A 25,540-nucleotide genomic window follows, 5' to 3' on the forward strand; every position below is an offset into this window, starting at 1 on the left:
CAATAGATTGCATGGACAACAGCCTGGAAAGCTAAGCAGGCCACCCAAGTGGAAATGCAAAGGGTCAAAAGGGGCAGTGTTGAGCCTATGGCAGCTGCACCCACCCTCTCCTGTGCCCCCCACCCCAGGGAGCCTGAAAGCATTTCACAGTTAAGTCTACCTAGAAAGTTTTTCTGTGCCACATTTCCTACCACCCACTTTGTACCCATTTCACAGATAAGAAAAGAGACACCGGGAAAGGTATAACAATTCAAGACAAAAGTATAACCTGAATAACGGAACTGTGCTTCCTGTTTTGTTGGTTGAGAGGCTATCTCCCTCCCTGACTTTCTCCTGCATCTTCAGGATCCATGAGGGAACTGTGAGGGTTTTCTTTTAAGGAGATCATTTAAATCCTAAATGGCAAATCAGGACAAGAGCTGGAGCCCAGCATTCCCAGGGCATACACATACCCCTGCCCTTGTGGAAATGGGGCTGCATTACCCCAATATGCCACTGAGTGGCACCTTTGGGCCACACACTTGACTCCTAAGCCATTTCTCTGAATAACAGAAAAATATGTTTAACCTTTAAAAAAAAAAAAAAAAAAGTACATCTTACTTTGGATGAAATTCGATGACAGATTGAATGCACTTTCCATCATGCGGTGGTTCAGCTTTTTTGTCCTCCCCTTTCATTGACTGGATTACGGGTGATATTCCCGTGACTGCGGAACTCACAGAGCATGGGTCCTGTCCTCCTTTCTCATTGCTGGGGAAACTGGCCTGTCCCCTTCGCAGAGCAAAGAGTGTGCTGCTCGGCACTGGGTCCCACTGAAAGGCTGCCTTGGGAACCGTCCTTGGGACCTGGGAGCTGCTGCTCAGGAGTTGGCGCTGGTTGCTGCTGCTCTCAGCAGAAATGAGCTCACCCGCAGCACTGCCAACGCAACTCCCCTGCCCTGCTGAGGGATTATGGAGAGGCAAATGGAAGTGAGTAGGAGAGTGTTCTCTTTGGCACTCCTTGGAGAATCTTTGGCAGAGAGGTCGCCCATGTATGCCTCTTCTGCTTTGTTCCAGATGAGCCCCTCTTCAAGCTAAAAGTTCTGTGTTGAGTACCTACTGTATGCCAAGCACCATATTGAATGCTGGTGTGAGCTGCTTAATTTTTCCATCTCTAACACAAATGGCTGGCTCACTCCAGCCCAGGTGTTATGTATGATTTCAGGATTCTGCCTGCTCCTGTGATCTTTTCCTCATTTTGATGCCTCTAGTTGAACCCACCCATGGTCCTTGTGACCCATGTGGTGGCATCAGGGCCGGCTGGGAGATGCAACAGAATGAGTTTCATGCAACATCAGTTCTGAGACTGTCTCCATCAGGATCCGGATGGAACTATTTCTGCTTTCCCTCCAGGTTCTGGCTGGCTGTCCAAGGTCTCAAGAAACAACCGCTACAGGATGTGGCCAAGAGGGTGGAAGAAATCTGGCAAGAGTTTCTGGCTCCAGGAGCCCCCAGTGCAATCAACCTGGACTCTCACAGCTATGAGATAACCAGCCAAAATGTCAAGGATGGAGGGAGATACACCTTTGAAGATGCCCAGGTTTGCTAGTCGACACCGATGGTTGTGCTCTAAGGTGTTCTGTTCTGTGGTCCATCTCACCACTAGACACTTTGAACACAAGTCCATGGCATTGTGGGTAGTGAGAATGTGGGAGTTTGTTTTATGTAAGTCCCTCAACAGAAACCATTCCAGATAGGTGCACAACAAAATTCCAAAATTGTTTTCCGAGATGAATTATGTTATTACACAGACAGAAATACACAGTGACAGATGTTCCTCAGCCTACAATGGGTGAGGTTACGTCCTGGTAAACCCCTCCCAAATTAAAATATTAATTGAAGTTGAAAATTGCATTCAATACAGCCTATCAGAGCTCAGCGTACACAATACATCATAGAGCATTGGCTTTCTTCCTCTCTAAGCCCATGGCTGACTGGGAGCTATGGCCCACTGCCACTGCCCATTGTCTCCAGAGAGGATTGTACTGCATATCTAACCCGGGAAGAGGTCCAAATTCCAAGTACAGCTTCTGCTGAATGCCGATCATTTATGCACTATTGTAAAGTCAAAAAAAAAAAAAAATCCCAAGTCAAAACACCATCCGTTGGGGACTGCTGTACATGTTTATCTTTTCCAGGAAAATCTAGAAGTGTTTTATAAGATCTGAAGTCTTGGAATAGGTCAGTTGTAGAATCTGCAAACCATAATGCAGCATAAGCAAGGTGCGTCGTGAGCCGACAGGGCCCACGTCTGTCTAGCTGTGAGGTTCACACTCAAAACCACCACGCTGCACGGCTTCCCTGGTGGTTTCCAACTACGCAGTTAGTGTTTTTTGAGCACCTCTCTATAGCAGGCCCCGAACTCTGTGATGAGACAACAAGAGAAACAAACCAAAGCCTCTGTCCTCAACAAGATCATGGGCTAATGTGGCAGAATACCAGCAAACAGGCAGTTTGAACAGTGCAAGAAGGGGCCCCGAGGGGTGAACAGGGCTAAAGCAAGCCCACAGGAGGGACTCCCAGCTTGCAGGGCACACCTAGGATGCTCGCAGATTTTGGTGGGGCTGGCGGAAGAAACAGAAACCACCGAAGCCACCTCAACAGCTGGCTTAACCTTGAAGCTTGGGAGGTGCCATTTCTAAAGATACCTATCAGATCAGTTTCTCACTTCCTGCCCCAGAGACAGGGCTCGACCGTTGGCTGTTTCCTTGACACCACTCATTTCTCTCACCTGTGGGGTCCCCAGAGGGAATTGGGGTGGTTTGCTCTCCTGCAGACATGGTTATCTGGTTTAGGAAACTCAGTCTTGTTGTACCCATACAAGTAATGACATGAAGACACAACCAGTGTTCCTGGTCATTGGCCCAGAACTTCAGATGGAAACACCCGCCGACCTGAACATCATACCAACCCTGTTCTCACCATCAAATGCCTGTGCTGGGCAGATGTGATTCTCTGTCTCTATGAAATCATGAGTCCCCTGTGCCCTTTGAAGCTCTGAGGCAAAATATTTGAGTCAAGAGCACTCTTTTTTATTTCTGATATATTTTTGTAAACTTATGTGTATATGATCCCAAGCACCATATTGGCATGGCCCAGTAAGGAGGGTGATGGAGAGGTTCCATGGGGTTCTTGACATGAATGATCTAAAACACGAGGCTCAACTCTCCATTATTCATGAATCATAGGAAGGGGGATACTGGTCGGAACCATGACATCCCCAGCCAGTGTCATCACTCTGGCCATGACATGAGGAAGGATTTACCTTAATTTTTTATTTTATTATTTTCTTATTTTATTTTGGAAACTTTTAGACATATGGGAGAGTAGAAAGAGCAGAACCACAAACCCTTATGGGCCTTTATTCGGCCTCAAGTCTCATCAAGATGTGATTGATCGCCACACTTAGCTACTTTTTCCCCTGGACACTGACCCTTTGGTGTTAATGTTATCACAATTCCCAAATCACAATTTAACAAGTGAGCAATAATCTCTTGATATCACCAAACATCAGGTAAGTATTTGGACTTAACAGTAGTCCCATAAACTCCTTTTTAAAAAAATCTTTCTTTTAAATCAGAATTCATACATTGCAGTAGATCAACATTTAATTTTTCTTTAATCTACGGGGTCCCTTTATCTCTTTCCCTCCTTCTGCCGCTATGCAATGTATTTATGAAGGAATTGTACCCTTTGTCCTAGATTTTCACATTGTGGATTTTTCTGACCACAGCCTGATGGTGCTATAGAACATGTTCTTCTATCGTCTGTTATTTCCTATAAATCTGTTGCTTGCTTTAGATATTAAATCAGATTAAGGTTTGATTTTTGTGGACAAAAATCACTCTATGGATGTGTAGTGTTCTCTCCTCAGGAGCACAGAATGTCTGGCTGTCTCTTTTTGTGTCTTTAGTGGCTACCGATGTTTATTGCTTTGATCCATTAATTAATTAGGGGTTACAAAATGGGGGTGTTCTCATATGTATCCTTCTTTCTTCACCTTTTAGGTGAAATTCTTTCAGGGAAAAAAAAACTTTTCTCAACTATTTCATTAATTAGGAGTGCAGTGTATATAACACACTGCACTGTGGTTAGTATTTTTTGAGCACCTCCTCTCTATACCAGGCCCCAAGCTCTGTGATGGAGAAATGTTTGAGTCTTTCCATTTATCTGCTAGTTTTCAACACAATGAGTAATGTATTATCTTTTGCCTTGTTACCAATCAGAGTTTTTTGTTCTGCTTTTAGTATCTTTGCAAATCATGAATTTAAGCCTATTGGATGTGTTTTCATCTCTTTTCTTTGTAATTTTTTTTATTAATGCTTGGATTCTCCCATCTCTGGCCAGTTGGCTGTGGCTAATATGACCCTCATCGTCTTTGATGTCATCTAAATAGCTAAGAAACTAAGATGTTCCAGGCTCTGCCCTAGACCTGGAAGAAGTCATTTCTCTAAGGACTCCTCTTGGTGGGAAATGATTTTAGGAACCACAATCTGGACACAGGAGTGCTCATTGTTCCTGGGTTGTTCATCATTAATAGGCCTTTTTGAGTGGGTGGAGCTAAGTAGAAAATATATTACTATTGTTTGTAACAAAAGTTCATCAGGAGTTCATATTTTGCTTTTGATTTAAATTTAGAACAAAAGGGCATTTTATTTAACCTCTTTTGTGTTAATCAGCCTTTTGTCACGGTGACAAAAATACCTGGCAAGAACAACTTAGTGGAAAAAAGTTTACTTTGGCTTGCAAATTCAGAGGTTCAGTCCATGGTCATCTGATTCCATTGCTCTGGGCTTGAGTGAGCAGAACATCATGGCAGAAGGGTGTGGCAGAGGAATCTGCTCAGCTCAGGCAGCCAGGAAGCAGAGAAAGAGAAGAAGGAACCAGATATAAAACACCAGAAACATGCCCCCGTGATCCACTTCCTCGAGCCACACTCTGCCTACCTGCAGTTATCCCCAAGACAGTAGGTTTTTAAAATTATTAATCCATTAGTGGCTTAATTCACTGATTAATCTCTCATAATCTAATCATTTCATCTCTGAACATTCCTGCAGTGTCATGAGTTTTGGGGGAACATCACATATCCAAACTATCACACCTTCTTACACTTGTGCCTCCTTTCTGTATGCTGAGAATCTGATTCTCAAAGGCATCATGGATGATGGCTTATTACCCATTTTCTGAATCGTACATTAGCCAGAGGAGTCTGGAAGCTGCATTGCCAATGCGGAACAGTTTATGGAAACCCTGTAATTTAGTCAACCAGTTCTCCTTCCTGGGACACTTACATTGTTTCTAACTCAAGAAAGATTTCATGGGAGAACTTGACAGTCAGCAAGCACATTATGTATGACTTGGCAAAGTTTTGAATACCCAGCCTTCATTATGACAGTGTTCTGCAATCTTTCGGGTACTTGCAAATATATTTTATCTTATTCTTAAAGCAATCTTGTGAGGGGGACCGGATATGAAGATCACTCTAGATCTATTTTTCTCCATATCTGGGAAAAGCTGTCTCCCATGAATTCAAGTAAACACCCTTCCACAGCTAATTTTCAGCCTGTTCCCTGTTATTTCTTAAGGAGCAGAGTGACCTGAGGCAGGTTACATAAATTCCCTGGAGTCTTCCTTTCCTCACCTGTAGAAGACAGATATAGAAGAACCTATGCAGGTGTGAAATGGGGACCAGGGGAAATGGACCACGCCAACTACTAATAGTAACCAGCCCACAGTAAGAGGGAAAATATTTACGACTTTATTTGCCATAAATAGTCTTTTAAAAATACTGTACTCATAACATACTTGATGAAAAATTCAAATAATTGCAGGTAACATAAGCACCCAGAGAGAACCCCTATTTTGGTAAATAGCTATTCCTCAGCTTACAATGGGGGTGCATCCTAATAAACTCGTGATAAGTTAAAAAATATTACAAGCCCAAAAAAAGCATTTCATACACATCAGCTACCAAACCTCATAGCTTAGCAACCCAGCACACTGTAGAGTATCAGTTGTTTGTGATCACAAGGCTGATGTGGAGCTAAGGTTCACTGCCCAGTATTACAACACTGTCATACCACATGTAGCTAGTCTGAGAAAAGATCAAAACTCAAAGTTTAAAGTTTATAGTTTTCATATCACCATAAAGTAAACAAGTTGTAAATTAAACCATCCATCCTAAGTTGGAGACCCATCTATGTTTGCTTACTCAGTTTTTCTGTGTTAGTCTGCTCAGGCTGCTATAACAAAAATATCACAGACTGGGTGACTTAAACAGGAAACATTTACTTATCACTATTCTCAAGCCTGAGAAATCCAAGATGAAGTTTCCAGCAGATTTGTTTCCTGAGAAGGGTCCTCTTCCTATATTGCAGAAGGCCACCCTCTTGCTGTGTCCTCTTAATGGTAGTAAAAAGAAAGAACCCTGGTCTCTCTTCCTCCTTTTACAAAAACACTGATCCCATCATGGGGTCCCACCCTTTAGGACTTTATCTAAACTTCATTACCTTCCAAAGGCCCCACCTACAAGATCATGGCATTTGGCTTTCAACAGGATGAATTTTGAAGGACAAATATTTAGTCCATTACAGGGTAATTATGCAAATAAGGTAATTCTACCTTTTACATTAAACCAGGGGCAGTTAGAGAATGAAACATTCTGGAAGGAGATAGAATAAATCTTAGGCTGTGTGGGCCATAGGGTCAATGTGACAATATTCAATCCTGCCAGACAAAAGCAGCTACCATGTGATAATATAAACAACAAAAATGAACGAGGATGGCTGTGTGACCCATACAACTTTATTTGTGGACAATGAAATTCCATTCCCTTTTTTTTTTTTTTTAACAAAGAAACTTCTTTTCATTTTTTTCCAACTATTTCAATCAACAGATCCTGAATATCAGTGAAATGCTCTCAGAAACCCAGACAGGTACAGGAGAGCAGGCTGGGAATGGTCAATTGCCAAGTTTCTCCAAGGAGGGAGGTCAGAGAAGCCTTGGTTTGGGTGCAGTCACAGAAACATAGCAATCTCGAGGATGTTTCCGCATGAGATTGAAAGGTATAGAGAAGTCAGCCAGCCACACTGCCTTCCTGGTCAGCACTGATTGCGGGGCCTGGCGGGAGCAGGTATAGATGAGAAGTTTCCAGCTAAGGAGAGGAGGTTAAAATTCACAGTAGCCCTTGACCAACAAGGTCTTTCCCTCATGTCTCCCAACTTACTCCCAAGAATCTATAGCTCAGATCACATTGTCCCCAGATTGTTAGTGCTGAGGGCTTGGTGTCCCCTGAGACCTGGAGGAACTCTGATCCCTCAAAGAGAGCCCAGAGTCAGAATATAGGCCCTGGTCCTGTTTCTGCCCTATGCTGTTTCTAATTTAAATCCTCTAATCTTTCTTCCTTTAGTTTATCCATCTGCTAAGAGGGAACCGTGACACCTAAGCCCTTTGACTTCCCCTTTGAGATCAGGAGCTGTGAGTGCCTACCTCACATGCCCTCCACAGTGGTTGCAAAACCCACAGAAGCAAGAGCATGTGCCCTATGTTGGCAGTCAGTAGCCTGTGAGGAGGCCCAAGGAGATTATGTATTCACCGGAAGTGGGAACTGGGGGTGGGGTGTGGCTTCTCTCTGAGGATTGCATTTTTCAGTTGACCACTTGCATTGTTAAAGCAAGGTTAATTGCCTGTGTTTGCTTCTTGTGGAAATATTTCACAATATACCCTGTCAGCATCGGCCCAGCATTTGCACTTGTGTTTTGCTGATCTGTTTGGCTTTTTTGAAAATTTGGTCCAAGACCAAATCTTCCATAAAGGTCTGTGGGCTGTGACCAGAGCCGTTAGCTGTTAGCTGTGTTGTTCCAATTTCATAGATTTAGCCTTGTGAGGGGAAGGGGAAAAATGATTTTTTTTAAAGGACTCAGTTCTTTATTCTAGGAATTGAATTCTCTGTTCTCAACCATAAGACATTAGAGGACCTACACCATCACCTTCTTGCAAGGTGGTCTCAGGCAAGCATCTCGAGCTTTGGTACCTTAGTTTCCTCATCTGTCAAATGAAGATATCTTCTCCGCAGCACACTAAGATTTTGGAGAAATCAAACGAGCTAATAATCCTTAGAATTCCTTTAAAAAGCAAAAAGTAATAAATATTTGTAAATACAAACTTAAAAAAATTAATGGCTTTTGTAGTCCCCAGGGTCTCTCTTCCAAGTTAAGATCAAAAAGAAATTCTCTCAAGTAGAAGTCTGCTCCTACAGGGAAAAAAAAAAAAATGTTGGTGGGTCCTTGAGTATCCACCTAAGGAACTTGAACTTTCTCATCTTGAAGATAGTAGGAAAGAGTTGAAGGTCTCCAGAGGGAGAATCAGAGGGTGGTGAGCAATGAGCGAGGGCCAGGGGAGAGGTCTGAACCTTAGAGTCTAAAGCTTTGCTGGAGGGGAGAATGAAACCAAAGGAATTATTGAGGACCTGAATTTCCTCTGAGGACATTTGTCTCTTTCCAAAGTCTCCACAGACTCCAGAGGGAAGCAAGAGTCAAGTAGCTGGCACCGTGCCTGTTTGGCTTCAATTTTAAAAGCTTCAGAGAATCCAAGGCTATTCCAAAGACTGTGTCCCTGGGTCCTTTCCATTCTTTGTTCATCTGCCCACCCAACCATCTCATGAACATCCTTTCCTCCCATGTGATTTGGGAGACCTTGGCCTATGGGGCATGCAATTGTATTCTGAAGGAATCACACAGGAAACAGGAGACTTGGATCATTTTGGCCATTGGACAGAACTTGTCTAAGAGCACATCATTCTTTACAAATAAAACAAACTGGATCGATAAATTAGATTGTATTAGACACCTGTCCATCAAATGAATTGACCACTGAATGGGGAAGACCAACTCTAGCCCTTGGCTTGGGTCCCTGTAGGTTCCCACCTAGTTTTGCTGGTTGTCCAAGCTTGGCTCCTTTCCTAACCTGCTCTCTACTTGGAGTATCTGGGCCTTCAAGACCTCAAGATTTGAAAGTCATTTGATAGAAGCAAAAATATGTTCTTGTTTACCCTTTGTAAGTCCCTGTAACCCTAAGGCAATGCTCTGTTTCAGGTTGAGGCTCTTTAAAACAATTTCTTATCAATCTAGGATTATAACACTCTTAGATATGCCTATCATTTAAAATTAGAGGGGTGGGAGAAGGAGCAATTTGTCCCTTAGCTTTAAACTTTGAAGATTCCTGAGGTGTTCGTATAGTAGGTGAACAATAAATGCTAGTTAAATTGAATTTCTAAATATGCCAGTTGGGCAATAACAGGAATACCTGCTAAGTGCCAGATGTTCTAGGCTCTGGAAATACACAGATGCCTAGGTTGGTCTCTTCTCTCAATCATCCATCAATCAAAGTTTCCAGAATTCTACGTAGTCAGCATCAATTCATGGAATGATCAAATGGCCACCCCAAGGCCAGGATGAGATCTAGGTGATAAAAGAGCTGAGAAAGACACCATCCCATCTACATCCACCAAGAAGCCTCTGGCCAAGTTTCTATTATTACCTAACTTAGATGTTTAAAAGCAGCTTGATTAAGGAATGAAAGATTTCTAACATTTGCTTTGTTTGAAAGCCAAAGCCCAGGGGATTTGATGTTTGCCCTGGATGGCTCAGAAGTAGAAGTCTTCCCAGCCAGGCAGATGATTCATCTTGGCTCCGGTGGAGAAGGTGGTAGCATTGTACGCAAGCATCACAAGACTGCACCAAGTTTCCTGGTATTAATCCTCTCTCGGAGGGCATTTCCTGGTAGACTCCCATGCAGACATCCTTCAGTAAAGAACGCACAGCCCCGCTTGCCGCAGAAGTTACTCATTTGATTCTGTGGGTGGTTTTATTTTAGGGAGATGAACAGCCGCAGGAGCGATGCGTTTTTGAAGAGAACAAATCAGTTGTTTGTGATCTGCTTCTGCAAGTAGTAGTTCCTAGAGAGGGGCAATCAGAGAATTTAATTCCAAAAGGTCTTTCTTGATACTTTCTAGCAAAGATTTCTTGCACCAGATCCCATGATCTTGAAAAGGAAAAAGAAAACAAATTTCTAAGTTAAAGCCCATGGTATTTGGGTAGGTAAGAGGCACTGCGCGAAGCTGTCTTCTAACTTAGTCTTATCTGAGCGCAGGGATTGAACAACCTGAAAATACAGTCTGCCCTTTGGCCAGTTAAATTGAGTGTGTCTACATGGATGTTTTACAGGGTAAAGGTAAAATATCTTTTATTCTTACAGTGTCTCTTGATCTTGAATGAAAAGGGACCCCCACGTCCTGCTTAGGAGACCAAGGAAATCCAAATAGGCTCTTTTCGTTTAAGATCCACACAATCCTAAAATGGTCATCCAAAGCTACATCCATGAGGAACAACAACCTTATGCAGATGCCCGTGTTGCTGTGGTGTCTTTTCTGTTTCCTCGTCTACATTGATCAAGCAGGTATTGATTTATGACCCATTTCAAGTTCTTCCCACCGCACAGTCCTCTGTCCTACCGGATCCAGGTTGAAACAGAATTTAATTTTCCCTGACTTCAGCTAAAGCTGCCTAAGGTCCAACGACCTCTGGTTGAAGACAAGGACACAGGCTTGCTCCCCGGGACTCCCTCAGGGCCACGGGTCCTCCATGTTTTGCCAGGTTGGCACCTGGTTTCCAAAGGCTGTTCACAGCTTCCTTCGGATGTGGAGGGCAAGTGGTGAGTGGCCCGCTGTGAGGCGAGAAACCAGAGCGAGCTGGACGCCCCTGCCGTCTTCTCCATAACAGTGGTGGTCGTGAATGGTTCCTAAATGCTGTTTGGGAGCAGCAGCTGCAGCTACCACTAGGGTGACTCAGAGTTAGACCTCACATCCCACAGCCACACCTAAAGGGCTTAGTTTGTCCCAGCCAGGAGACACTGACTCCTTTTGGAAGCCAAGTCAAGGACAAGGAACAGCAGCACACCAGAGTGGGATGAATCTGAGCTCTGGGTTCAAAGGCTGCTCTGTACTTGCCATGAGCATGTCATCTCAGCATCCTCCTGCACAAGGGGGCTGTTGACCCTGTGCCCTGCATCAGGGTGAGTGGCACCGACAGCTAAAGTCGTGTGGCTCTGCTCCCTGCATCTCTTTGCTTGCCCTTTCTCCCTTTCTCTGCCATCTTCCACCCCTCTGACCAGCCACGTGCTATCTCTCACAAGGACAGCCATGCACGAGGTGATTATTATGGCCTGGCAGCCATCGTGGTTTTCGTAATGCTTCCACTTACATTTCTGCACTTGAGGCACAATTGACAGAGCCAGAAAGGGCCAAGTGGGGACCAGAATCCAAGCCTTTGACTTCCAGCCCGGGTCCTTCCCTGTCACCCCACTCAGCATAGCACAGCACATCACATCTGTCCCTCGCTCCCTTTCCACAGACTATGAGGCACCCGATGGCCCCCAATCTGGATGCTATTCTGGGAGGCTTAGGGGTGGACGGCAACCATGAGACACAGGCACCTGCAAAAAGAAAAATAGGGCACTTGAAAATCACAAGAAGGGCTCTCAGCTGCCATGCGCTGCTCTGGCTGAGTGGTTCCCTGCTGGGGGTGCGGGGAGGGGGGCTCGTGTTCTAAAGCCGAGGAAGAAGATCTTGGCTGTTCTAGGAACCTGCAAAGTGGAGGACCTAAGGGTCCTTTCACAGGCTCAGCTGCACCCATGTGCTTGGGGCCCCGGGGCCCTGTGCATTTGTCCGGTTACCTTCCCCACTTCTTGTGAGAGTCGCTGTGTTTTGTCTAAAAAGAAAGGAGATTTCCAAATGAGGACTCTCCCAGCAAAATATTGATTGGTAGCAGGTGCGGTGTCGAGACAGCGTGTACCCCTCGCTCACGCCAGCTCCCACGTGTACCCCAGGCCCTACGGATCCCACTGGCTTTTCCCTCTGCTGTAGCATCGCAGGCAACAGAACACCCCATTATCGGAGCAGCTCAGCCCAAAAAGGGAAAATGGAGGTGGTGTGTCTCATCAGGGTGGCATCCCTGAACTGCGACTGTCACCCGGTACAGGGGTGTGATTCCCTCCCACCACTAAGAAGTGTGGCTACGGCATTTGGTGTGAATTAGAGCCTTACAGCACTGGTGTCTCAACATATGGAGAACCACACTCCCTTCCCTAGAGGGGCAGTCTGTCCACCGGTCCAGAAGCAGGTGTGACCTCTGGTACCTTTGCTTATTTATAGTCAAACTGGATCATCTCAAAGTAGGGGCAGATAGAGAAAGATGTGGGGAAAGGAAAGAAGGAAGGGAAGAGGAAGGCAAAAGAAGACAAGAAAAAACAGAAGAAAAGAGAAAACTTCTTTTTCTCTAGCCCCTTAGGCATTGCCTGCAGCAGGGGTGTGGCTGGTCTTGCCAGTGCCTCTCGAGCCCTTTTGCAGATTCTGGGTATACATTTCCCTTAAGACTGGTTGTCTGCAGAACAGGGAAACAAACCAGAACCCCTCATAAATCAGTAGAGGTCACTGCCAAGAGCTTTGTACACTTGCTGTCCCTGGCAGTGATCGACTCATTGCATTTGGGAAATGGCCAAAGACCCTGAGTCTGATCTTAATTCTCATTCCCAGAAAAATCTCAGCTCTCTGCTCACCCACCCCCTTGTTTACTGTCTTTGTGTTTCCTAGACAAAGCTGGCGAGGAGGAAGGAACACAGGTCCATAACTGGGGACATCAAAGGCTGCGATTCTTTGCTTGGGGGAGGAGGGGCTGGACAGAGGAGAGTCAGGAATCCCTAGGCTGTGGGAAAGGGAGGCTGGAGTCCCAGGCCCTGCAGGGGGCATGGGAGATCTGCTGAGCTTCTCGGGTTCTGCTTCTGTCAGACCTGAGCCTCGCTCGGATCTGCTCTTATTGCTTTGGTTTTGTTCCTTTGAGGGTGAAGGGGGACTCATGGTTTTGAGGGGCTGGCAATGGGGTTGGTGGGATGAGACCAACTCATGGTACCCACCCTCCAAAAGATGGGGCTCTTACTTCCTGCTTTCTCCACACACCATCCTTGCCTTGGTAGCTGGCTTCGGAGTCAGCCATATGACATAGAGAAGGTGACAGTGGTACTCAAACTGCTCCTTGGACCCCACCAACCCACCCTGGAGTGGGGACCCCACTTCCCACGGCTCTTCCCTCCTTATGTCCTTATGTTATCCTTCCTGCTCTGATTGCTCAAACTGTAAAGCTGCACCACCAGACCTTTCTCTCCCAGTTCCCAGAGAATTGGGAGACATATTGCTCTGCTGTGCTCACATCTTCCTACCTGGAAAAGGAGTTTTCTGGTTAGTCCACCGCCATTCCCTGCCTCTGACAATGTTGACGGTCCCTAGTTACATCCATTCCTGCACCTGTACTTGATCTTCTTTGCAGCCATTAGGTCCAATTGGCTGTGTGCACCACTGTGCCAAGTCTGCTTGGCCTGTAGAATGTGGCGATGTGACAACAGTCCTGTTTGTCTTGTTCAGACTGTAATCTCAGTGCCTGGCACCTAGTAGATGCTCACTAAATATTTGCTGAACGTTGCTGTGTTTAAATGTTCAGGCATTTGCTTTATCCTGCTCTATTTCAATGAACAAGGTCTTTCTTTTAGGGGACCTGACTCTTCCTGCCCACAGTGAGGCTATAGGAATTGGCTGTATCAGGAGAGAAATATGTTTCCAAGGCAAGAAGGGTCAGGCTAGGAGAGGTTTCCTTACTCCCCTTGGGGAGTCAGAGGGGTATTATGAGACGTATTGGGGATTGAGATCCCTCTGAAAGGACAGAACGAGGAGCAAGCATCCATTGTTCTGAAGAGGAGTTTGGAGAGGGTCCAAATGTTAGGACAGGCCTTTCCAGATGACTCAGGAGCCACCTGGCTCTGTCAGCCAGACAGAAGCAAAGCCTGACACAAGAAGGAGACAATGAGTCATTTTAACTCTGGGTTAACATTTGCACCTAAGATTTAAAAGTTAGAACAATTTAAAAGAACAACAAATGAAAGCAAAGACCAATGACACCACTCAGTCAGGACTTTGAGCCTGTCAGGGACGGGGGGAGCCAAGATGCTCATGCTCCTTCGAGCAGAGTACAGCCTGCATCTCCTTCCATACAGAGAGCAGGAATGTGACCCAATCATAAGCCACAGCAAGCACAATCAGCATTTCAGTGAACCAAGAAATGTATATTCCTGCCTTTTCTGTGACCACAACAAAATAACGGAGGCTGGGTGCTTGATAAAAAAGATTTATCTCGTTCATAGTTTGGGAGGTTAGAGTCCAAGATCAAGAGCTCTGTCTCTTGTGCCTCAAGTGAGGGGTCCCCAGCTGCATGTGGTAGATGGCATCAGGGTGGTAGTATGTATGGAGAGGGAGAGATCCCATTATGAGACAGGCAGCAAGAGAGATGAGGGGCCAGGCTGGTTCTTTTTATAACAATGCTCTCTCATGGGAATTATTAACTGGCATCCTGCAAGAACTGTATTAATCCTTTCTGAGGGTGATTCCGTCTTCCCCCAAGGATCTAACTATCTCCCACTAGGACTCACCTTTTAAAGGTTTCACCTCCTCTGAACATACCACGCCGGGGATGATGGGGAAACACAGCCAAACTACATCCAAAGCATAGCTCCATGTAAATTCAATGAATGTTTGAAACTATGCTGGACACGACACCCCTATGAGAGATAAAAACATACTGTCCCCACCCTCAAGGAACTTACACTAGAAGAGACTGGATTGTTGTATGAATTGTTTCAGAAAAACGTACCTTGCAGTATGTTCACACTTACCAAAGCAGAACTTCTCAGGACCATCGAAGTGGTCTCCGAACCAAGCCAGTGTGTAATTCCACTTGATTCCTTGTAGTGAGTCTGTTCTCATGGGTGGGGTCACCACCCTGCTTTTGAAAATATGAGAGCATCTTCAGAACAATGAAGCTGGTCCCAGATGGGACTCTTTGGGATACAATTAAATATGGGGTGCCTAGGGCCCCTCATGGGACCAAGACATTGCTTGCTTTCTGCTTTTACTTTGAGTTTAATTTTTAAGTAGAAAAAAAAATACAATATATCTATGGTGTGGACAGGGCATGTGTGTACACACATGTGTGTACAGGTAGATCAAGCTATTTAATATATGTCTTGCCTCAAATGCTTTTTTTTTTTTTGCTAAGAATGCCTAAAAATCAATATATGGTATGTTGTTAAGAACTATAGTTATCGTGATGTGCAGTAGATGCCTTGAATCTATTCCTCCTGTCAAGCAGAAATGCTGTATCCTTTGACCAAATTTCCCCCAATCCTCATGACCCCCATCAGCCTTGGCCACCACCATCCTACTCTCTGCTTTGTGACTTTGATTACTTTGGATTCACAGATAAGTGCGCTCTTGCCATATTTGTCTTCCTGTGCCTGGCTTCCTTCACTAATGTATTGCGCTCTAGTTCATTCATGTTATGGTGCATGACAAGATTTCCTTCTCTTTTAAGACTGAATAGTAGTATTCTGTTAAATGTTTATAACAGAATATAAATACACATCTGTACAGATGCCACAGTTCCTTTCTCCACTCAGCCCCTGATAGATTAGCCCAAGTCCACTCCATATCTTGGCTAATATCCTTTCACTTTCTTTTGAGCGGGGAAGAGAGACCTTGACCATGGCTCCAGCTTCCTCCAGCCAAACCTTTGAGGACACTGGTGGAAGGTCTTAGCCTTTTCCTTCTATACCCTCCTCTGGGAAGAAGAGCCAAGGAAGAGGTCCCTAGTCACCAGTCCTGCCTCTCAGATGGGCACTCACTCCTCACTCACCAGTTCTGCATTCCTCCTGAGCAACGGGGCCTTTGCCCAACTTCATAGGCTGAACAGCGAGCACCCTGGGAGAGATGTTTCTTCTACTAGGCCAACTGCTAACAATCGCACCCTCCCTAGAGAAGGCCCACCCTTCCTCCTAACAGGTCCTCTCGTGGGACAATCCAGTTTTCCTGTGCAGCTGAACTAAATTCCTCTTCAATGGATAAATAATACTTTTTTTCCTACCAACAAGTTCTTTATTTTCAAGGGCCAGGATTTTCCTGTCCTTTATGAGGCTAAATCTGCCAGCAAGAACCAGGCACCTATAGGATTTAGTTGGAGGACAGGTCAAATTTACTGCCAAGGCCAGAATGTAGATGTCTCTAGGAGCCCAGGAGAAGTACCATACCGCCCCACCTGCTCCTCCTGGATACCACCCTCAGGCCTGGAATATGAGCCCACATGACCCAAGTTCTGGTTGCCAAGAGCTCCCTTCCAGGGCAAGAGAGTGGCCATAATATGTACAAACTTACCCAATTGCATCATTGCCTGGGGGAGGCATTTATTTTAATTAAACTTTTAATGTAGAGACACACATTTTTATTTATCTATTTTTATTTATTTTATTTATTTTTATTTAGAGACACACATGCACTTGTGAGAAACAATGTAGAGATGTACCATTTCTCCAGTTCCCCCACGATGACTTCTTGCATAGCCATGACATTGACCTGGCCGCAATTCTCTGACATTATTTAGATTCCCCAGTTTTACTTGTACTTATAGATCCATGTGTATATTTAATTCTGCACATCATTATCCCATGTATAAGATGTGAGATCCACCCATCAACAACAAAGATCCCTCCTGTCGCCTTATATGACCACTCTTTCTTCCCTTCCCCTCTTACAACCATTAGTCTAGTCTCGATTTCTATAATTTGTCATTTTAAGACAAATTCTATTTGGGGTCATATAGTCTATAACCTGGGGATGGGCTTTTTCACTCATCATAACTCCTTTTGCAGTTCTTTCAAGTCTGTTGGGTGTATCTATAGTTTATTTCCTCTTCTTGCTGTGCCTGTGGTTTTAATCATCACACACCACAACATGACACCCAGACTCCATTACAAATCCTTTGGGACATGATCCTTAAGGATCTCTTGCTCTAAGAGAAAAATATAACTCACGTGTTTATTTGTTACTTACATTTATTTATTTTGGGTGCTTTTAAATAGGTGTGTAGAAAGGGAGGAAATGTTACAAAGTTTCCTTAGGTTTGTCAAACATACCTAGGTTCCTTGGTTTCTTGCCCCAAACAAGTGATCAGTTGGGTCATAATTTGCTTTAGTGTTGATTGACAGTTCTTTCTTGTGTCTCCCTGCCTCCCTCCTCCCCCAGGAGCATATCTACAAGCTGATGAAAAGTGACAGTTATGCCCGCTTCCTCCGGTCCAATGCTTACCAGGACATGCTGCTGGCCAGGAAGAAGGTATCTCTGGGAAGGACAGGCTTGCCCTGCCTGAGCACTATCGACTCTTGCCTGCTGCTTGCTGCTGGTGTGAAATGAGAATATCATCCCTTGGGTTTTTATTTATTTTTTTCTTTCCTTCCTTCTCTTCTCTATCTGCTCCCCTTCAATGGAAAACAGTTAGGATTGTCACCACCCCAACCCTTGTCCAAGCTCCAGGATGGAGCATCCCCCGTCCCTGTCCCCATCATCTCTCTCTCTCTCTCTTCATGGTTTGCCCACAAGGAGGGAAGTCTGCCCAAATACCAATGCCACAGGAGCTCAGCATGGCATGCCTGGGTGACAGTGACCCCAGAAAATCCCTTACAACATCAAAGAGAGCCCTTTACTGCAAAGTCCCTCCCCACAGACTGTCCCTCCCTGACCGGCCTAGAGGTGAGTGTGAGGCAGGGATTGGGGCAGCCCCACCATGAGCAGAAAACCTGCCTGGTCAGTTTAGGGGAGGCCACCCGGCATCTGACATCATCCTGGGTATTGGTGCCTCCTCTACACGCCCTTCTTTGCCCTCACACTGCCCCACAGTGTCTCCCTGTTCTTTCAACCAAGAAGTAACTGCATCCCAGCCCCTTCCTCCTGTTCCACCTAGGTGACGTCATGGCGTCCTGTGGCCCTTGGAGGCATGGATCTGGGGGCCAACCCAGGCACCCTCAGCATGCAGGGGGTCAGGACGACAGCGGGGATAAACTCAGTTGGGTTTCTGGGAAGAGGAAAGGAAGAGCAAGGAGGGGAACAGGGCTGGGAAAGGGGAGGCAAGAGACAGGGCTCATGATTCTAGAATGCCTGCCCACCATCTGGGCTTTCCAGCTCTGAGCTAAGGCCCATGTGTGGTTAAGTGTGGCTCAACTCGCACCAAGTCCCAAATTTCCATGCCATGTCACGTAGGAGCACATGCATCTCTGTCTTGCCCCCTCCCATCCTCCCAACCCCAGTCCCCACATGTGTGGCTGTCCATCCACAGACTCTGTCAGGCTGCCTTCAGTCACACACCCCCTCTCTGTGTTCCATCAACCTCATGTGCCAAGATCCTCTCTGTGTATCCGGTTGGTACCACATAACTCCAGAGTCTAGGGGAGCATTTATATCCAGCTCTCCTGACCCTCCGTAATTCTCCGAAGAGCCCTGATAGCCTGAGAAAGAGAACAGGACTTCCAGAATGTCCAGAATGTCAGAAACCCAGCTCGACTAGCTCCCACTCCCCCGCCACCATGTCACTAAATGCAAAACCTGGCCTTTTGCTTCCTCCCTTGCTGAAGGATGTCAGTGAAGGGGCTCTGCTGGAGGGGGCTGACGCCACACACGTGACCATTTGTTTAAGAACTGAAAGAGAACGGTTATGGAGACTTTTGGTATTTCAAGTCCAAATCTCCTGGGAGAAGGTCAAAGTAAGTTTTTCTTATTTGTTGAGGCCCAAGTCACCTAAACGGACCACAATTTGGGGACATTCTAAAACTCTCTAGCAGTTTGACCCGTGGGGTCTGTCTGTACATCTAGGCGAGAAGTCAGAGGCAGTCCCATCTCCCTGCAGGTGCAATCACAAAGGGAGAATGTGCCTAAAACAGGAAGTGAGCCACCTGCCTGAGTTTGCAGATCCTCCCTACCCGAGGAAATCTCCGAGGAAGTCACCAGCAGTAGGGAAGAGACAACAGCCTTCCCAAGAAATGGGACACTAGAAGTTCATCACTATTGCCCTCCCAGCCCTTGAATTAAGGGATATTCTTAGGGCAGAAAGCCCTTACAGATGCCAATGCCCTTCCAAACATTGAGGAGGAGTTTCCTGAAACAGTGACAAAACCTACCTTTCCTTCCCTTTCTTCCTGGGAGCCTCCAGACATGGATCTGATTTGTAACTCGGCACCTTCAAGTAGGCCTAGAGGACCTTCTGGTTTCAAATGTGGGCTCACGGTGTGATACTAACCTTCAGGTCATACTAGGTATGTGACAGTCACCACCTTCAGCCAAGACAGGGTACAAATTGGCCTCCTGTTTCTGCTGAGGGTAACCCTGTTGGAGTCTGGAGGCACCGCCTCTTGATCCTTCTTCCCTAGTTCTTCCTCTTTTCTGATATCTGAAAAGAAAAAAAAATTTAAAAGGGGAGTTACTCTGAAGAACCAGGTTCTTAAGGGGTGGGGGTAGGGGCAGATGAACGGGATTTGGAGGGCTACTCCAGGACAATCAAGTACCCATGATGATGGGGTTCCAGGGTAGCTCAGGGGTATTTGTTCAAGGCAGAGGAACCAAGGAAGTCAGGCCATCAGCTGCCCTCTGTAACATCTCGGCGGCCAGGGCATAGAACGATAGGTACATAATACAGATCAGCTGACTTGAGCTCAATGTGTGTCACCTGGGCTACCCTTGGTGGCAAAGCTGAGCTTTGCCATCCCCAGAGTCGAGTCCTGGTATGGTTCCCAGAGCCAGGTATGGGTCCTTCAGTTCCTCATAGGAGAAGAAAGCCCAGCCTAACTCTGATGGCATGTCACTTGTGGGGTTTTCTTTCTTTCTTTTTTTCCTTTCTTTCTGCAACCTCATATCTGTCTTCCGGCCACTGGCTGAGCAGGCAGGGCACGGCTGCCAAGGAAACCCTCCGACATTATCCACCCTGACAGGTGGCTGCCTTGGCCCGCACCCCCACGATCTGCTTTCAGTACATCCTGCACACCCACAGGCACCTGCCTTCTTCCTCAGCTCCCCGGTTTCAGGGTGTAGGTGCGTGTCCATTGAAGAGTGTGTACTGTACGGTCTGCATTTCCCAGCCTTGGGCTCAGGACCCTGGAACCGGGCTCTAGCATAAACCAGCAGGTATTTGGGGTGGAATTTTACTCTTCCCAGGTAGGAAATCTGGGGAGAGAGCCAGGCACACCCCACACCTCTCCTCCTGTAGTAGAGAGCAGCGAGGCTCGGGAGAATGTTCACAGGCTCTGGCTTCTCTTGCCCCTTCCTGGGAACCTGAGCTAAGAGTTCCCCAGGGAGGTCCCTGCCTCCAGTAGCACTTGGAGAGTGTACCTGGAAAGCATCGCCTGCCTGGGTACACAGGGAGCATTTTCTGTCCAGTACACTCCTTATGGTATTGTCTTCTGAGGTCCCAGGCCCTTTGAAAATGCTAAGGACATGAACAGACCCTGCTGTTCTAAGGATGAGCAGGAGGGTCATTAGGATGTCACTGAAGTTAGCCAACTTTCCTTTGATCAGAAAAATCACAAGAGAGAGAATGATCCTGACCCAGACTCACAGACGAGTTGATGATTTCACCTGCTTCTTGACCTGCCCTCAGCACCCCCCCCCCACACACACACACACCTCCCCAGCCCTCGGAGCTAGTCTGCTCTGTGTCACCACTTGGAGCCCCAGCCTCCTGGCCACAAGCACCTAAGGCTCCTGCGCATGGGAGTGGCCAGGGGAAGCAGTGAGCAAGAGGCTCAAGAGGAGCAACTGCCGCTCTGTGCAAAGCCAGGGCTCCAGGTCCCTGGGATCCTGGCCCCAGCCCCACAGCAGGATTCCAGTCCCCTGGGGAAGCAAACTCCCCTCTCCCCACTGCTGCAAGGAGGCAGCATGGTTGCTCCTAGGCTTCTTTCCTGTCTCTCCCATCGACTCTGCCAACAGCTTTGGCTGCTTCTCTTTTCCCGTTTTTCGCCCCATTTGGCTTTGGTTTTTGTTCTTTAGCTGTGGCTGCTGCTGTTTGGAAACCACGTGTAAAGCTGAAGACTTTTTTTGTTTGTTTTTTTCTGTATTTTCTCCCTACCTTTTTTTTTTTCCTCCCCTAAAGCCAGAAAGTGAGCAAGGTCGTAGAACTTCCCTAGAAAAGTTCACTCGCAGTGTGGTAAGTGGAGTGGGTTTTCTTCCCTCAGCGTTCTTCTGGTTTTGATTTTGGGTTTTTTTTTTAACTTTTTTTTTTTTTTGTCTTTTCTTGGTTGTCGTCGTCTTTGGGGTGGGAGGGACTCCAGTGCTTTCCCCTCAACTCACCCCTTTTCTTTCGCGAGTGTCTGCAGCTTCTCTTCCAGGGATGGAGTTGTGAAAGAGCAGGCAGCTCCCTCTGCAGAAGGTGCACAGCCAACCGCCCAGCCTCAGCCTGGGTGTGTGACTGCTGTTCAGGGCTTTGAGGAGGAAGAGCTCCACTCCTCTTGGGACTGCGCGGTTTGTGCATCTTCTGCAGCAGCCCAGGGAGAAGGCCATTGAACGTTCTGTGAAACAAATTGGCTCAGAACCATCACACATTTAAAAAAAAAATCCAAATTTCCCTCTGTGAACTCTGACAGTCTCGCTGGTGTGGGTTGCAAGCTGATGTTGCTGTGTAGGTGGCTTTTGCTGTGTGCAGACAGTGGCCATGCTGCATGGGTTCTGGCAATGTGATCTAGCTGGTGTGTGTCTTAGTGGCCTCTGCATGAGTTCTGGTATCCCTTGCAGCCCCCTGTCAACCTCATTTGCATAGCGTGACTAGGAGAGGAGGGCAGTAGCCAAGTCCCTGCATTATCCCTGGTAGTTTTCCAGGAAAAGGCCCTGTGAAGCTCCCCAGGCCCTGATTCTGACAGTAAGTAAAAACAGGCTAGTGGTTCACTGCCCTGTAAAAAAGTGGCCTTCCCTTATGCATATCTAGCTTAGGTAGAGATCCACACAGCTCCCCAGCAGAGAACCCATGGTAACAGATGAGAAGAGTCGATGAGGGGTCTTGCTGCGTTGTATGGTGGGGATTCTATACCATGGTCTGTTGAACAGTGCAGACCCATCTCCCCTTTCCATGTTGGGCAAGATTTGAGCACAGGACTTGGTGAACAGGAAGTACTCAATCCTGCTCATTTGCTGACTCATCAAAAACAAGCCACTGAGTTCATGGTACCCAGACTGTACCATTAACATCAAACTAGAAAAAAAAAAAAAAAAAAACAAGATGGCAGTCAGGGAGCAGGGATTCTGCACATGGGACCAGCCACATTTCCCTTCCCAAAGAGTGCAAACCCACTGAAGCTAATTTGTCTTGTTTCCCCACCTCTAAGAGGAAAGTCCTTGTAAAACATGACTATTGTATATGATTAGTATCCTTATTTCGTCCTTTTAACTTAGATTCTAAGAATCCCAGGTCGAAAGCAACCTAGTCATTTGCCTGTCATAGCTGTATGCCTTTGAACTGCATTTAAACCTTATTTTGAATTCACTAGATATAGACGCACAATAATTCCGGTAGATGGTAATTAAAATATGGGTGCTCGTCCCTTCTCTTCTTTGGTCTTTTCCTCTCTGTGGTCTTTCCTCATGAGAAATCAGATAATGCAGAATGCAAGGTCTGCTGGTCCCTTATCTGTCCTCATGGATGGTTTTCCAAGGCCATGAGGCCTCCCACACCAAGAAGGTGCAACAGCCGTCAAGGCAAGGTCGATGGGACTTCTCTGCCCCACAATGGCTTGATAGAAAGTAGTGGGTACCTGTGTGTCTCTTTTGAAGCCTGGCTGCAGTGTCTGGAGCATGCTCAGGGATGTGGTTGACAAGCTGAGCATGTACTGTGGGCACCATGGACTCTCAGGTACATTGTGAAGAGGAAAAGCAGAACGTTTCTGGACAGGAAAGCCATGCTCTTCAGGTTGACTGTGTGGGCTGAGGTCAAGAGAGGAGTCCTGGTACTTGGACGAGGTGCACAAACATCTTTAGGCTACTTTTCCTGAGAAGTGGGTATCAGAAAAGGCAAGAATGGCCTCCGTGAAGTCCTATGAGGAGCGTTTATTGATGTTCCTTCAGCCCAGAAGTAGTGTTGGCTCGGTGGTTCTCCAAGGTCTGTTAACAAAGCAGAATGAGAAAGCACCAGCCACCCTCCAAGAGTCTGAGAAGCACAGAAGTTGTCAGGGTGGGCTGGAGAAGAAAAATACCCTAAGCTCCTGAGATTCAGGGCATTTATGTGATAAAAGGCCCAAACTTCTAAAAATATAGTCCTTAATTCCCTGATTGTCTTTTATGAACAGGAGACCATAATGAGTGGTGTATTCATATTTTGGGATTCTAGTGGTAGAGAGGGACTTCCATGTTCTTGGGGTAACACCGCAACCCCACAGACACAGCTAAGTATGGGGACGTGGCCCATGGCTGTAGGACATTGTCATCTCTCATACAACTCAAGGCTGGAAACTAAGAATTTGATCTCAACTGTCCCAGTGTTCTAATCCAATATAACCAACCAACTAGGTGCCTTGCAATTTGATAGGCATTCTCTGAATATGCTATATATAATGTGTTCAATTTCTCTAAAAGACAATTTGCACAAATGTTTCATCTGCAAGCTGTCAAACTAAATGAAGGGCTAGCTAATGCCATTCCCATGTTGCCAGGAAAGATGTTTAAGAAGACCATCTACATCGTAGGGCTAATAATTGGACAGAGGCAGAGTGAAGCTAGGCAGCTCACAGGTCAAGGACTCGAGACTGACTCATTTAGGACTAATTAATGGTGGTGTGGGGGGGAAGGTGTTGATCCAGGTGGTTAGACAGCTCAGTTAGTCAGTCAAGACTGAATCTGGATCTCTGACCCCCCCACCCCCGAACACGCCAATACCCCTTCTTTTCTTGGTAAAAGAGAAAAACTGAAAGAACAAATTGTCCTTTCCAAGTCTCAAAGTGTACCATGACATGGAGGGTTCATCTGTGGATGTGTCCCTGTTATATGAGATCCTAAGAAGTAGTCTGAGTGTTTCATTGAAACTTTGAGGGCTATGCTACTTTGGATGCAGAAGGGGTCTGGCCCTCCCCAGTAGAGACAGTGCTATGGGAGTGTCTCTTTCCCATAGAAATTTCATTCTAAGTCATCCAGGACTTGAAAATGCCAAGAAAATGTCTGAGAACCCTGTGCCAAAATTTGCATCATTTGGCAGACTAGAACCATAGAGCCTGCTTAAAACCCTGCTTTTTTTTTGATGGTGAAGGCCCAAGTTCAGAATCAAATGACTGAAAGTCCATGGCAAAGTGCAACCAGCCCATAGTATGCTTTTATTGAAACAGGAAACAGGACTCCAACCCCATTGGTACCCAGCTGGCCAAGCAAAACACAGGCTGGGTTTCAGCCCCTACTTGACCTTCAGCTGTCCTTGTACAGGAATTACACACACCACTGTACATGGTGGCCCTTGTCATATTTCAGAAAGAGCTGTAACACATAGTAACTGCTCCAGGTAGCACCAAGACTTAGCCTCAGGCCAACTGAGCCTCTTTGGGGAAAACCTAGTATAGGAGAACTGGCCACCAAAGACAGAAGGTGTCAGAAGATCAAAGAAAGAGTTGGATAAATCTAGGATCATACAGAGTGCAATTTATTAGGTATTTATGGACAGTGTCTTGGGTGATCCACATCCCACACCCAAGGGCAGGAGAAAAGGGTTTATATACTAAGCTAGACAATGGTGGCTTTGATCCACTGGAATGTACCTGGGCTTTCTCAAAAACTATTAACATGTCAAATATCAGTTAAGAAACAGTCCAAACATCACTGGCCAGCACAAAATGCTTGGCTGACTATCTTAACAACTTTGTTTATCCTGTAGGGATTAGAATGTGTGTTAGAGTTTACCAGGCATGCAAGATGGTGGTCACAACCAAGATGGCTACAGTCAGGTTGAGCTGGATCTCTTCATTAACCAGACCCTGTCTCTCCTTTATCCTTGCTTACTGGGAAGTTTCCTTTTCCAGTGCTATGAAATATGAAAACCCCAGCAGTAAATACCTGGCGAGCCATTGTGAGCTGCCTTTACATCACCTTTTGTCTTGAGTTCAGGTTCTTCGGTAGGGATTACCGACTGGACAGGATGTATTTTTCAAATGAAGGCCCAGTCCCTGCTGCTCGGTCAGTACCAACCAGCCTGCCAGTCTTTGCCGTCTTCCTGGTTTGTGGTTGACAGATGACATTGGGGACATGGAAAACCAGAAGTGAAAAGCTTCTAGAGTCTACAGGGTCAACCACAAGCTATATGCTGGGGCCTCCCCAGGGCCTAACTCTGGAGACAGGACCAGGGGAAATGCTTGGGAGGAGGGCAAGAGGAAGCAAAGGGCCCTTCGCCATGCCACAGTAGCAGCAATGTGATATTCCCTTCTTGGATGGCTGATGCCATCTGGGGAGGACTTCCAGCTGGGGAGGACTCCCAGCTGGGGAGGAAAAGCTAGATAAAGTCCTCTGCCCCTTGGGCACCATCCCATGGAAGAAGCCAGAGTGAGATGGCAGTTAAGAAATGGCAACC

The 25,540-nt window shown here is 46.3% G+C and overlaps 1 protein-coding gene across 2 annotated transcripts in view; it reads left to right on the forward strand.

Annotated features, from left to right (window-relative positions):
* The window catches only part of RGS6 (regulator of G protein signaling 6), a 573,006-nt gene that overhangs the window by 529,358 nt on the left and 18,108 nt on the right, over nucleotides 1–25,540 (forward strand). The window contains exons 15-17 of one of the 2 annotated variants that reach the window (XM_081289462.1): nucleotides 1,392–1,578; nucleotides 17,212–17,301; nucleotides 21,101–21,154. In XM_081289462.1, coding sequence (XP_081145588.1) covers nucleotides 1,392–1,578; nucleotides 17,212–17,301; nucleotides 21,101–21,154 — 331 coding nt within the window. The remainder of the gene's footprint in view (nucleotides 1–1,391; nucleotides 1,579–17,211; nucleotides 17,302–21,100; nucleotides 21,155–25,540) is intronic. The other variant, XM_081289463.1, reaches the window with a different exon arrangement.

Source organism: Spermophilus citellus, assembly GCF_964194105.1.
Source record: "Spermophilus citellus genome assembly, chromosome: 4".
Taxonomy (NCBI): Eukaryota; Metazoa; Chordata; class Mammalia; order Rodentia; family Sciuridae; genus Spermophilus; species Spermophilus citellus.